The following is a 12,476-nucleotide window of genomic DNA, read 5'->3' on the forward strand; positions in this document are numbered from 1 at the left end:
ATAAACGGATAAAAAGCATCTCTTAAACGAATCCGAAACTGTTCACGGCGGCAAATCAATTTGGTGCTATATTTCTTTATTTTCTTGCCGATTTTCCTTCTTTCTTTCCCTCCATCACTTTGTCTCTCCGCCTTTCTTTTTCTGTCCCTCTTTCTTGCGGTCTTATTTTCTTTCTTTCTGTATGTCTGTCTCATTATTTCTCTCGCTCTTTCTCTCTGGACCTCTTTATTAATCGCACAGTCTTTCTGTTCTGTTCTGTTCTGTTCTTTCTTTGGGGTGGTTGTTGATGTATTTTCCTATGATAGCACCCTCCCCCCCAGCAAACTTCCACAAAGACACGGCGTGATGTTATAACACACAGCAGAACGCTCTCGTGAGCACGACATGTGCTAACTTTCAGCTGAAAGGATCTCGAATACAAGCAAAATGGTCGCACCAAGCATTTCCCTCAACAGGAAGAGGAAAGTGTGGGGTATAAATGCGTACTTTGGGGTTACTTGTGTGTGTGTGTGTGTGTTTCATGGTTGAGTTGTTGAGTTCCACACTGAATCATTATTTCCTGAATGTTTTCTCTTTGTGCCTTCACTCGTGTTTTTTGGATCGTTTCAGTCTTCTCAGTTTGCTCTCTCGCGTCGCGCTTAATTTAGCTAATTGACTAAACAACGCATTGGTTTTCTTCATAATAATCTCTCCTGTTAGCCTCGTTCTCTCTTCCTGTCATTAGTTTTAGGTGTTCTCTCGTTCTTTCTCTCCTCTCCACGCTCTTGTTTTCCTAATCACTTCCTCGCTCACACGTTCTTTTTAACGACTTGTTATTTCTCCAAGGTGCAATCGGTTTACGCAGTGCTCAGGTCATTTTCTCTTTCTTTTCGTTCTTTTATTCATTTCCACTGCGTGCTATAACCACTCCAAAAAAAAAAAAAATAATAATCAAGGGTCGGATTTCCTGAGGAAATCCTGACGGATCAGGGATTCGACTTCATCTCACGTCTCATGAAGCAGCTTCAGCACCAATCAGGTATCAGAAACGGACGGACTCGTGACCAGACTCAGCAAGTTTGTCACAGATTGAGAGTCTTTGATGAATGGCTGCCTTTTCTGCTTTAGAGAGAGACCACGTACATCCACTGGGTTCTCTCATTTCGAGCTGGTGTATGGCTGGCCTATTCAGGGACCAAAAAGGAAACTGGTGCCTAAAATGGAACTTGTTCAGTACTGGAGATGAGAGACCACCTGGAGAGGTATCGAATCTGCAAGCAACTCAGCAAACTGGTATGATCAGTATGAGTGCCAACCTGGGCAGAAAATCCTCCTCCTGTTTCCCACCTCCACAAGTAAACTGCTTGCCAAGTGGCAGGGGCCATCTTCTATTGTCTGTAAGATGGTTCCTGTTATCTATGATGTAGACCGTTCAGCCCAGGGCAGAAAGACGCAAACTTCCCATGTGGACCTTCTCACGAACTGGAAAGAGTGGTCTTGATGGTAGGTGGAGGCGGATGAAGAGTTGGCCTTTGATACGGAAGGGTAGAGACAGCAAGGGCAGATAAACTTGGAACATCTGGCCAAACACCAGCAGCATTTTACTGCAGCATGTCTTTAAGGTGTCCCCAAAAGTGGTCCAGCAGAAAGCAGAAAGGACGCGCCTTCTGAAGCACACCATTCATTTGAATGATCAGACACCTGTCACACAGAGGCCATGCAGGGTACCAGAGAGACACCGAAGGTTGAGGCACAGAAGAGAGAGATTTCCACCATGAGGAACATGAGCATGAGCATGACTGATCCTACAGTGAGTGAGGCAGCACTACTGCTCAAAGGTCATACTGTCTGGAAGCTTATGAGATCAAGTCCCAGCATCACCAAGCTGCCCCATGTTGGGCCCTTGAGCAAGGCCCTTAATGCTCAGCTGCTCAGATGTCTAAAAAATTGTAACGCAACAAAGTAGATCATTATAAATGTATAAATGTCATCATACCTAAAATGATGACTCCTTTCAGAAGGGCATGAACCTCTGTAAGTTCAGTGTAGTCTTCAAGGTTGGTGCTTACCTAATGCCCTGCATCAGTGGCTTCATAGAGAACATAAGGTTTTGCTACATTTATTACCACCCTCGACCTCTGTAAAAGATGTTGGAAGGTTCTGTTGGAGGTGAACACCAGGGAGTACACGGCCTTCAGAACTCCACTGAGCTCGGTCTGTTCCAGTTTACAGTCACGCAGCTTGGCTTGCCCGGGGCTCCTGCCACTTTCCAACGCCTAATGGACCATGTCCTGGAAGGTTTTGAAGGTTGCTGTGCAGCCTACCGGGATGCATCTATAGTGACACCTGGGACGATCATCTCCAGGATTTGGTCGTCAGAAGGATACATGAAGCAGGCTTAAGACTAAGCATGCACAAATGCAAATGGGTCAAAATTTGGAGCCATAGTTATAATAGCTCTAGACATTGAACAAAAAAAACAGGTGCTGTCTGTCCTCAGGCTAGTGGGGTGGTACAGATGGTTTGCACCCCAGTTCTCTTGTGTAAGTCCCACTTACGGACCACCAAACTGGCCAAAAACCCAGCAGAGAGGACAAAGGCCTGGAGAAAATCCTTTACCACTCTCAACCCATATTAACGTACCTCTCCAGTTCTTCAGAGTCTAGATTGTACTCGGCAGTTCCTGTTTCAAAGATGCTTCAGTTCTAGGAGAACACAGGAGAACCCTGTAGGAGAGAGACCATTCTTCTACTGCCTGTCTTTCTTTCTTTCTTTCTCTCATTTTCTCTTGCACACGCAATCTCTGAAACCCTGCAGTGAGTGTATGAAGAGTGCCACACTAATCATTTCTCACTGCATTGGGCTAGAACAGGGGTGTGAGGAGATGGTGCTGACAGAGCTTACACGCACACACACACACACACACGCACACACACACACACACTTGGATGACAACGCAAACACACTTGAGACAATTACAAAACATCAGTGCTAAATGTACACACATTAGACTGTCTCACACATTCTCACAATAACTCAGCCTGAGGGAGGAAGTGACTGAAAAAACAATGCAATGTGTGTGTGTGTGTGTGTGTGTGTGTGTGTGTGTGTGTGTGTGTTATAGATGGGCCGCTGGGAGAACCATTCATTGATACTGAAATTTCCAGTGTGGCCACGGTACAACTCCTTTGGTGATGCAGAAGCGGACGAAAATCACCTGAGCATCGTGACATTAGAGGAGAAGCCGTTTGTTATTGTGGACGACGTGGACATTCTGACGGGGACCTGCGTCCGTAACTCTGTCCCCTGCAGGAAACACATCAAAGAGTAAGACTCTTCTAAACATCAGACATCAAAGAGTTAGACTCTCCTAAACATCAGACATCAAAGAGTAAGACTCTCCTAAACATCAGACATCAAAGAGTAAGACTCTCCTAAACATCAGACATCAAAGAGTTAACTATCCTAAACATCAGACATCAAAGAGTAAGACTCTCCTAAACATCAGACATCAAAGAGTAAGACTCTCCTAAACATCAGACATCAAAGAGTCAACTCTCCTAAACATCAGACATCAAAGAGTAAGACTCTCCTAAACATCAGACATCAAAGATTAAGATTCTTCTAAAAAATCACACATCAAAGAGTTAGACTCCTAAACATCAGACATCAAAGAGTAAGACTCCTAAACATCAGACATCAAAGAGTAACACTCTCCTAAACATCAGACATCAAAGAGTAATAATCTTCTAAACATCAGACATCAAAGAGTTAAGACTCTCCTAAACATCAGACATCAAAGAGTAAGACTCCTAAACATCAGACATCAAAGAGTAACACTCTCCTAAACATCAGACATCAAAGAGTAATAATCTTCTAAACATCAGACATCAAAGAGTAAGACTCCTAAACATCAGACATCAAAGAGTAAGACTCTCCTAAACATCAGACATCAAAGAGTAATACTCTTCTAAACATCAGACATCAAAGAGTAAGACTCTCCTAAACATCAAAGAATAATACTCTCCTAAACATCAAAGAGTAAGACTCTTCTAAACATCACCACATCAAAGAGTAAGACTCTCCTAAACATCAAAGAGTAAGACTCTCCTAAACATCAAAGAGTAAGACTCTCCTAAACATCAAAGAGTAAGACTCTCCTAAACATCAAAGAGTAAGACTCTCCTAAACATCAAAGAGTAAGACTCTCCTAAACATCAAAGAGTAAGACTCTCCTAAACATCAAAGAGTAAGACTCTCCTAAACATCAGACATTAAAGAGTAAGACTCTCCTAAACGTGTGTGTGTGTGTGTGTGTGTGTGTGTGTGTGTTTACAGTAACAGTACAGGTGGATCGTATGTAAAGCAGTGCTGTAAGGGCTTTTGTATCGATATCCTAAAGAAGATCGCCAGGAACGTAAAGTTCACGTATGACCTTTACCTGGTGACTAACGGCAAACACGGCAAGAAAATCAACAACATGTGGAACGGCATGGTGGGCGAGGTCAGTAAATACAACACCGTCGTGTTAACGTCACGTATACAGCTCCGGAGACGCCTGTAGCTCACGCACTGCCTCTCTGCTCGTCTTTGCACTGTAGGTGGTTTATAAGAAGGCCGTGATGGCCGTCGGTTCATTGACCATAAACGAGGAGAGGTCAGAGGTCATCGACTTCTCTGTGCCGTTCGTGGAGACGGGGATCAGCGTCATGGTTTCCCGCAGCAACGGAACCGTATCGCCCTCGGCCTTTCTGGGTAAATCCGAGAGTTCTCAAAGAAAACCAACTGTGGCTCTGTCTTCTTATTTATTTATTATTTATTTTTCACCGACTTCCTGTCTTTCTCTTCCTGTAGAGCCGTTCAGCGCATCGGTGTGGGTGATGATGTTCGTCATGTTACTCATCGTCACGGCAATCGCCGTCTTCCTGTTCGAGTTCATCAGTCCACTGGGCTTCAACAGAAACCTCGCACAGGGCAAAGGTACAAACCAACGTCACCCAGACACAACGGGATCCTTCTCTCCTTCTAGCTTTCTTTAATTATTTATATCTTATAGTTTTGTTTATGGCAGATGTTGTGTCTACTGTGTTTTAATTTACGACCTAACGTTATGTTACAACTTGGCGCAACTATTACTTTTATTGTTCGTCCATAAACGTTAGACGTTGAAGCTAGGCTATGGTGGATAGAGAGGTTACATTCTATTTCTGGCTAGTTATTATTAATGCACGATGACTGAAGTATTCATCTGAACCTCTTCCTCTATCTCCAGACCCCCACGGTCCATCTTTCACAATCGGCAAGGCCGTCTGGCTTCTGTGGGGTCTCGTATTCAATAACTCTGTACCAGTACAGAACCCCAGAGGCACGACCAGTAAGTTCATAGTGTCCGTGTGGGCCTTCTTTGCCGTGATCTTCCTGGCCAGTTACACTGCGAACCTGGCTGCCTTCATGATCCAGGAGGAGTTCGTGGACCAGGTCACTGGGCTCAGTGACAGAAAAGTATGATTGGATTTTCTTATACACCTTCTAACCTGCTAACCTGCGTGCATTTTGTGTAGGAGCTCCACATTTTAACCTCAGAATACATCAAAAGAGCTTTCCTTAACCCCTCCCCCACCCACCCAGTAAAACAGCAAATGAACCTATCGACATATGAATCTGGAATGAGCACCGCCCCTTTCCCACTTTAGTAACGTTTTGACCAGCACTCGCGTCCGTGTTTTCACAGTAAATAGAGGATGTTTTACTTACGTTAGCATTAGACAGGTATGAAACGACATGTAACTATATTTATTAGGGTATTAGGGATGCCACCAAAATCTGCCCAAAAATCTACAGCGTTTTTTTTTATTCCGGTCTCTGTGAGATTACGCAATTTACCTCTTTAAAGTTGGCAGGTCTGTTTTTTGTCAGTTCATGAAGAACAGTACTCATAGAATCCACCATTTGCTGTGCCGCTTAATGTCACGCTAAACCTTCCCAAACTAGTTTTCTTGCTTTTTCAGTTCCAGAGCCCGTATTCCTTCTCGCCGCCATTTCGTTTTGGTACAGTCCCAAATGGCAGCACTGAGAGGAACATCAGGAAGAACTACCCAGATATGCACCAGTACATGGTCAAATACCACCAATCCGGCGTCCAGGACGCATTGGTCAGCCTTAAGACGGGGTACGACCTCACCAGCCTTGCGTATTTGCTTCCTGTGGATCATTGAGATCGCTGAGTTTTGCCATTAAGTAGAATTTCTCTAATTCCATTCAGTTCCTCAGTTGTAACCTGTCACAACCTGCAGCTGTCTTCATGAAGCTGTCTTCATTATTGGTTTGCACAGCAAGCTGGATGCATTCATCTACGACGCGGCTGTGTTGAACTACATGGCAGGGCGAGACGACGGATGTAAGCTGGTGACCATCGGCAGCGGCTACGTCTTCGCCACCACCGGTTACGGCATCGCCCTCCAGAAAGGATCCTACTGGAAGCGGCATGTGGACCTTGCCATTCTAGGGATCATCGGAGATGGTAGGATCATCGCGACTTATTTTTCATATCCACCAGTGTACAAATATCTAATTCATAGATGTCGAGACTTCCCACATCGGTCATTCGGTGTGTTCACGTCTGTGCTAAATTAATTTATTGTCTGTAATTAATTAATTAATTGATTGAGGATTTTGTTTGTGAGCTGATCCAAAGATTTGTTTGTTTATTCTGTACTAGGTGAGATGGAGGAGCTGGAGGCTCAGTGGCTCACGGGTATCTGCCATAATGAGAAAAATGAAGTGATGAGCAGTCAGCTGGATGTGGACAACATGGCTGGTGTGTTCTACATGCTGGCAGCTGCCATGGCGCTCTCTCTGATCACCTTCTGCTGGGAACACCTGTTCTACTGGCGACTGCGGTACTGCTTCACTGGACTATGCTCGGGGCGACCTGGACTTCTTTTTACAATAAGCAGGGTAAGGAATACAATCTAACGAAGACGTAGAAACCTAGGGATTCATTAATACCAGTCGGACACTGTGCTCAATACCAACGTTGGAACAACATTAAACCATGTGATAACCAACCTAAACTGTGAAATCACCGTTGTACGTCTGTTTATATGCCTCTTTGTGTCTGTCTAGGGTATCTGGAGTTGTATTCATGGTGTTCACATTGAGATGAAGAAGCTTCCTGTGTTGGATTTCAGTCCTCAGGCCAACATGTTGCACCTGCTGAAATCGGCCAAAGAGATTACGACTCTAGGGGTAACCTCACCTAAACGGCCCATCGCTAGCATCCTCCCCCCTACACCCGGACTGCTAGAACTTATTAGTGGTAGCAAAGGCAATAACCTTGCTCCAAAAGAGGCGATCTATAACAATACCAACACCATGCTTGCAAACCGCCACAAAGAGCCTCTAAACAACACCCTTTTGCCTGGTCAGTGTGCCCTTAGCCTTGCTGATGCCCAGTCTGGTGTGGCAGTCAGCGGAGGCACAGGAGGAGGTAGTGGTGGTGACTCGGGAGGACTGCCTGCCTCCAAATCCCGTGCTCTCTGGAAAAAGTCAGTCGAAACTCTGCGACAGACCCAAGGACCATCCCAAAATTCCCCACCTTCCTCCGCACCAGTCTTTGAGCCACATGCAACTATGAAAAGCCAGAGGTATTTGCCTGAAGACCTGCCTGCACGCTCAGACTTGTCTGACAGTTCTGGCCGCATGGACCTTCAAAAGCAGCACAAGGTCAAAGAGACGCTCCGGAAGCGTAACCGTCTGCCACGGGACCTAAGCGACGTGGAACTCTCTGCATTGCCTGGCCAGCAGAGCCAGCAGAGCAATCACAGTGCTCAGATATATTCCCAGAATAGTCAGAGCAGCCAGATCTACACCATTGACTCTGTAGACCAGGAGCACGGACTACACTACCCGGACATATTCAACGAGCACAGAGACAACAAGCACCGCCCTTCGTCTTCTTCAGAGCAACAGCCAATACTGCAGCTTAACAGCAATCTGTTCCCTCAGGCTCACGAGCCGGACGTCATGCAGAACGCCACGACTGCTGCCAAGGAGAAAAAGTACAATACTTACGGAAAGCCTGGTGGGGTAGGACTCAGTCCAGCAGTGACCACTCCTGCCCAGGACCACAGACACACCCACTGCCGTAGCTGTCTTTCAAAGTTCTCCAACTATTCTGGGCTTTATACCATGCGACCTCCTCAGTATCGCTGTGAGGCCTGTCTGCACTCTGCCAACCTGTATGACATAAGTGAGGATCAGTTCCTGCACCCTAACGCAGGTGCCATTCGAGGCGGGAGTGTAGACAGGAGCTTCTGCGCATTTCTGCCACAACCCAATGCTTCCTTCACGGCCTACCTTCCCCAGAGTGACCAAGAAGGTGAAGGGCTCATTAGTCACTATCAAAATGAGGGCATTTACATCCATCGCCAGCACTCTTATGAGAACCTGCCTCAAAAGAATTCTTCACGACGCGTTAGCCTTCAGGACAGCACTCCTCACACTAACCTGCACACGTCCACCATGGTCCCGGATAAGCTTCCAAAGAGCCAGTCGGCGCAGCTCAACCACACGCTTGCTTCAGTAGGCGTTAGCGGGCTCGGCATCGGTCGGCGCAGCAAATCGATGTACCCAGCCCGTCCGACCGAGAACCCTTTCCTGCAGACGCTCCGCGACGACCAGCGCCTGGCTCACGGCCGCAGCTCCACGGACATTTACAAACAGCTGGTGCCACTTACATTAAGTCCGGTTGTCGACGGCAAGGGGCTCGGCATAGGGGTGGCAACACCTGACCTCTTTTACCCCGAGCATGTAATGCCTTATGTAGCCCTTTCCCCAGTCGGCACATTCCCAGCCCCGAGAGCGTTGAGTGCCGGTGGTGCACGACGCGTCTACAAGAGGATGCCCAGCATTGAATCCGACGTCTGAAGGGTTGAAAAAAAACAAAAACAAACTGTGAACCAATGAGATATCGACTCTGAAAAAAAAACGAGCGCTGTACAAAGCATCAGTATTTCCACATGGATATGGATTCATATCGGATTGTTCTGTACAACCAGGAGTTAAAAAAAAAAATCGCATATTTTCTCACGTTTCCTGCTCTTAAGTAAATCCGAGTTCAGCATTTCTTCAGGTCCTCCCCTGTAGTCGAGCGGCAGCTCTGGGTCTTCCACATAAACACCGAAGACGGCACCAGACACAGACGTGCCGTAGAGAGGAAGTGCGAGCTCCGGGAAATCGCCGAGGAGTTTTCCGGTTTTTCCAGAACGAGAAAAGAGCAACCAAAAATTGCCACGTGTGTGACAAAGAAATGAAGTAATGAATTTTCACGACGCCACAAAAAACATCCACAAGAAAACAAAATGTACAAATCCATGTACAAATGTACAAATCCCTAAAAAATGCACAAAAATAAACACCCGAAGCCGAATCAAATTAAATCGAATTAACCGCATTGTACGATTTTAAAGCCCACGTTCACATTACGAGCTTCTCTGCATAATTCCGTTTTTGTTTTTATATCAGATCTTAACGGTTCACATAACGTGAATGCGTGCGTCCTCGGAAACGGACAGCTGTTTCAAATCGGAGGTTCCTCTACAATTTAGCGTAAATCGGAAAAACAGACTGTTCTCATATGTATCTAGGACCAAATATGAACGTGGCTCAGGTCCGATCTAGAAAAAAAAAAAAAATCGGATTTTTGTGTTCACACAGTCGTGGAAAAACAATCAGGTCTGTGATGTCATCCTCCCAATCGCCGGGAGATCGTGACGATGCCGCAGCTCTCCCTGCTCAGGAGACTAGGGAGTGAAATCGTCCACGCTTTCTCTGGGTGGGAGGGGCATACTCGCTCTATCCTACCAATCACAGCGACACTAGCCAATCGTAGGCGTCTGTGAGCTCGTGTATGCGGAAGAAGGCGGATTCCTTTTCTACGTGTCACACGCAGCAGTTTGAAAAGACTCTGAGAAAGCACGTTAGGCTTCAACCTCGCCAGAAAATCGGATTTGTGTCACTTCAACCTGGTAGTGTGAACGTACAGGGGGGGAAACAATAATAATAATAATAATAATAATAATAAAGGAAGACCAAACCTATCACACAGTGAAAAGGGTTAGCAAAAAATATTCCGACCAAACGTCCTACCCTAGAGACTTCTATTTTTTCAACTGCATTTTTTTCCTGACTGTGTAATATAAGGAACACCTGGTGTACCCCAGGGCCTTAGTTTAGAATTCCTGAAACTGTTTACCTGCATGCAGAACACGAGAGCAGGACGACGACTTCTCTGAGCCATCAGTGTTGGTCACATACTCATCGCGTACCACATCACGATTATTTCCGTAGTTGTCTAGGAAACTCATACGTGACGAGTCGTTTTTACGGTTTTCTACACTGCCAAATATTCGAGCAAGCGGCGTGCGGAGCATGCGGTTGTTACGGTCCAGGAAAATAGAAAAGAAAAAAAAACGGCAACAAACAAACAAACAAACAGGAAACTACTGATTCTTCTTAAAAGACACAGAGACAGTGATGATGATGATGATGATGATGATGTAATCTGAAATCCTGTACCAACAAAAAATGATGTCACACTCTGCACCGCAGGACCACACAGGACTTCCCATACATCACTTCCTGTAGGATTAAACCCACCTACGCATATCCTACCATTTATTTATTTATTTGTTTGTTTGTTTATTTATTTATTTTCGCCGTTTTCAGATATAATGGTCATCCAGCGATATGCACAATATCAGGTTGCAATATAAACTTTATGTATGAAATTTCCTAGCTGAAATGTTTTATTATTGCTTCACTTGATTTATGAATTGTAATACCTGTGATATTCATTTATAAATGTGATTTAATTGCGTATGTATATATATATATATATATATATGAAAAAATATTAATAATAATAATAATAATAATAATAATAATAATATTAATAATAATAATAACAGCATGTTAATCTTCTCTATGGTCGACTTTCCGAGTTGTTCCTTTCTCATTATTTTATTTTTCGACGTGAATGGCGAGTACATGTTTACAGTGAATATGGAAAAATATGGTTTCATCTCAAATGTGACTTTGATTCTCATTTGAATACATGGCAGAAAAAGAAAGAAAAAAAAAAAAAAAAAAAAAAAAAAGTCAACCTGGACCACATTCTGGCTGTGTCTTCAGTTGTTCTGCGTGTGAAATCGGCGAGGTTTACGTTCGCGGGGCTTGGAATAATCCTGCTCAGCACAAACGATAAAGAAAATAAATACAAAAACAGAAGGAATGTTCAACGGCGTCGGAAGAGAGAGAGAGAGAGAGAGAGATCTTAAAACGTTGGTGTTTCTCTCTGAAGGCCCAGTTTAGATTTCAGTAAGTGCTGAGATGGCATCACGGCTGCTCCGGGATTAGGACGACATGAGTTTGCTCGTTTAAAGACATTTTACAGTTATTTAAAAAAAAACTGCACTTTCACAGCACTCAACATTGATTTAACGCTAACGCCAATTCCTGACTCGAAGTGACCCGATGGTCACTTTACATCAGATTTATTTCCAGATCACGACCCTGCAGTTCTGATTTCGAGTATAACGATGATGGATTTCTGCCATTTAGAGATCGGTGCTGGGTTTCGACGAGAACGCGACGTCATGATGGACGTGAGCAGTTCGTTCTCCAACCGGTTCTCCAGTGAACAATGATCTGTGTTCGGTCTTAACACTATACACCGTCCTACACACGAAGGTGCAGTATGCGCTCACTCAGAAACATGGCAGCAGCTTTACGGGTCGGTTCTCAAAACAAACCTTCAGTTAGGTTCTCATCTGGAAACTGGGACCTTGGGAATGTGGTGCCATTACTTTAATCACCAGTTTTTTTTTTTACGTTACCAGTTAACACCAGTAATAAATCTCCATCAGATATTATTAATACTCTCTCGGAATATCATTCATCACACCAGCGTCTATCAATCATTCTAATGGCAGATCAGGTGAAAGGATGGACGTGTAAATAATGCATACACGTAACATTCAGGAGTAGATTATTAACTGAGAGAGTGTGGAGCGAAACTCTCACCCGGTGCTGCGCAAAATGGCCGCTTCGGAAACCCTTCTGAACTTTGACCCCGGAAGCACTTATTCAAGATAAAAATAAAAGTTGTTTTTTTTTAAATAGCTAACACTAATGATATGAAATGCAGAGTGATTGAAGTAAAAAATTGTTAAAAATAATTTAAAATAATAATAATAATAATAATAAGGCGGCTCTTTTTAAATTATTTATATTATTCAAAATTCTGCTAATTTACATATTTGATAGACCTCGCACTTCTTTTCCCGTATATGTTCCCATATATTTTCAAACGTCAGACATTTGCATTTAGACGGTCAGTAACGTACACGTCCCCGTGAAGGAGCGGTTTCCATAGAGACGTACTCGGAAATTCGATCCGACACCTTGACGACCGATCGGAATCCGGGACTCGACGG

The 12,476-nt window shown here is 44.4% G+C and overlaps 1 protein-coding gene across 1 annotated transcript in view; it reads left to right on the forward strand.

Annotated features, from left to right (window-relative positions):
* grin2ab (glutamate receptor, ionotropic, N-methyl D-aspartate 2A, b) overlaps positions 1-12,204 on the forward strand; it is a 78,742-nt gene extending 66,538 nt beyond the window's left edge. Inside the window, exons 5-13 of the mRNA XM_017456816.3 lie at positions 3,104-3,306; positions 4,318-4,483; positions 4,581-4,734; positions 4,834-4,959; positions 5,252-5,481; positions 5,988-6,148; positions 6,312-6,499; positions 6,698-6,936; positions 7,105-12,204. Of these exons, the coding sequence (XP_017312305.1) occupies positions 3,104-3,306; positions 4,318-4,483; positions 4,581-4,734; positions 4,834-4,959; positions 5,252-5,481; positions 5,988-6,148; positions 6,312-6,499; positions 6,698-6,936; positions 7,105-8,907 (3,270 nt within the window). The 3' untranslated portion in view covers positions 8,908-12,204. The remainder of the gene's footprint in view (positions 1-3,103; positions 3,307-4,317; positions 4,484-4,580; positions 4,735-4,833; positions 4,960-5,251; positions 5,482-5,987; positions 6,149-6,311; positions 6,500-6,697; positions 6,937-7,104) is intronic.
* Positions 12,205-12,476: the final 272 nt, after the last annotated feature.

The sequence above is a fragment of the Ictalurus punctatus genome, chromosome 26 (assembly GCF_001660625.3).
Source record: "Ictalurus punctatus breed USDA103 chromosome 26, Coco_2.0, whole genome shotgun sequence".
NCBI lineage: Eukaryota > Metazoa > Chordata > Actinopteri > Siluriformes > Ictaluridae > Ictalurus > Ictalurus punctatus.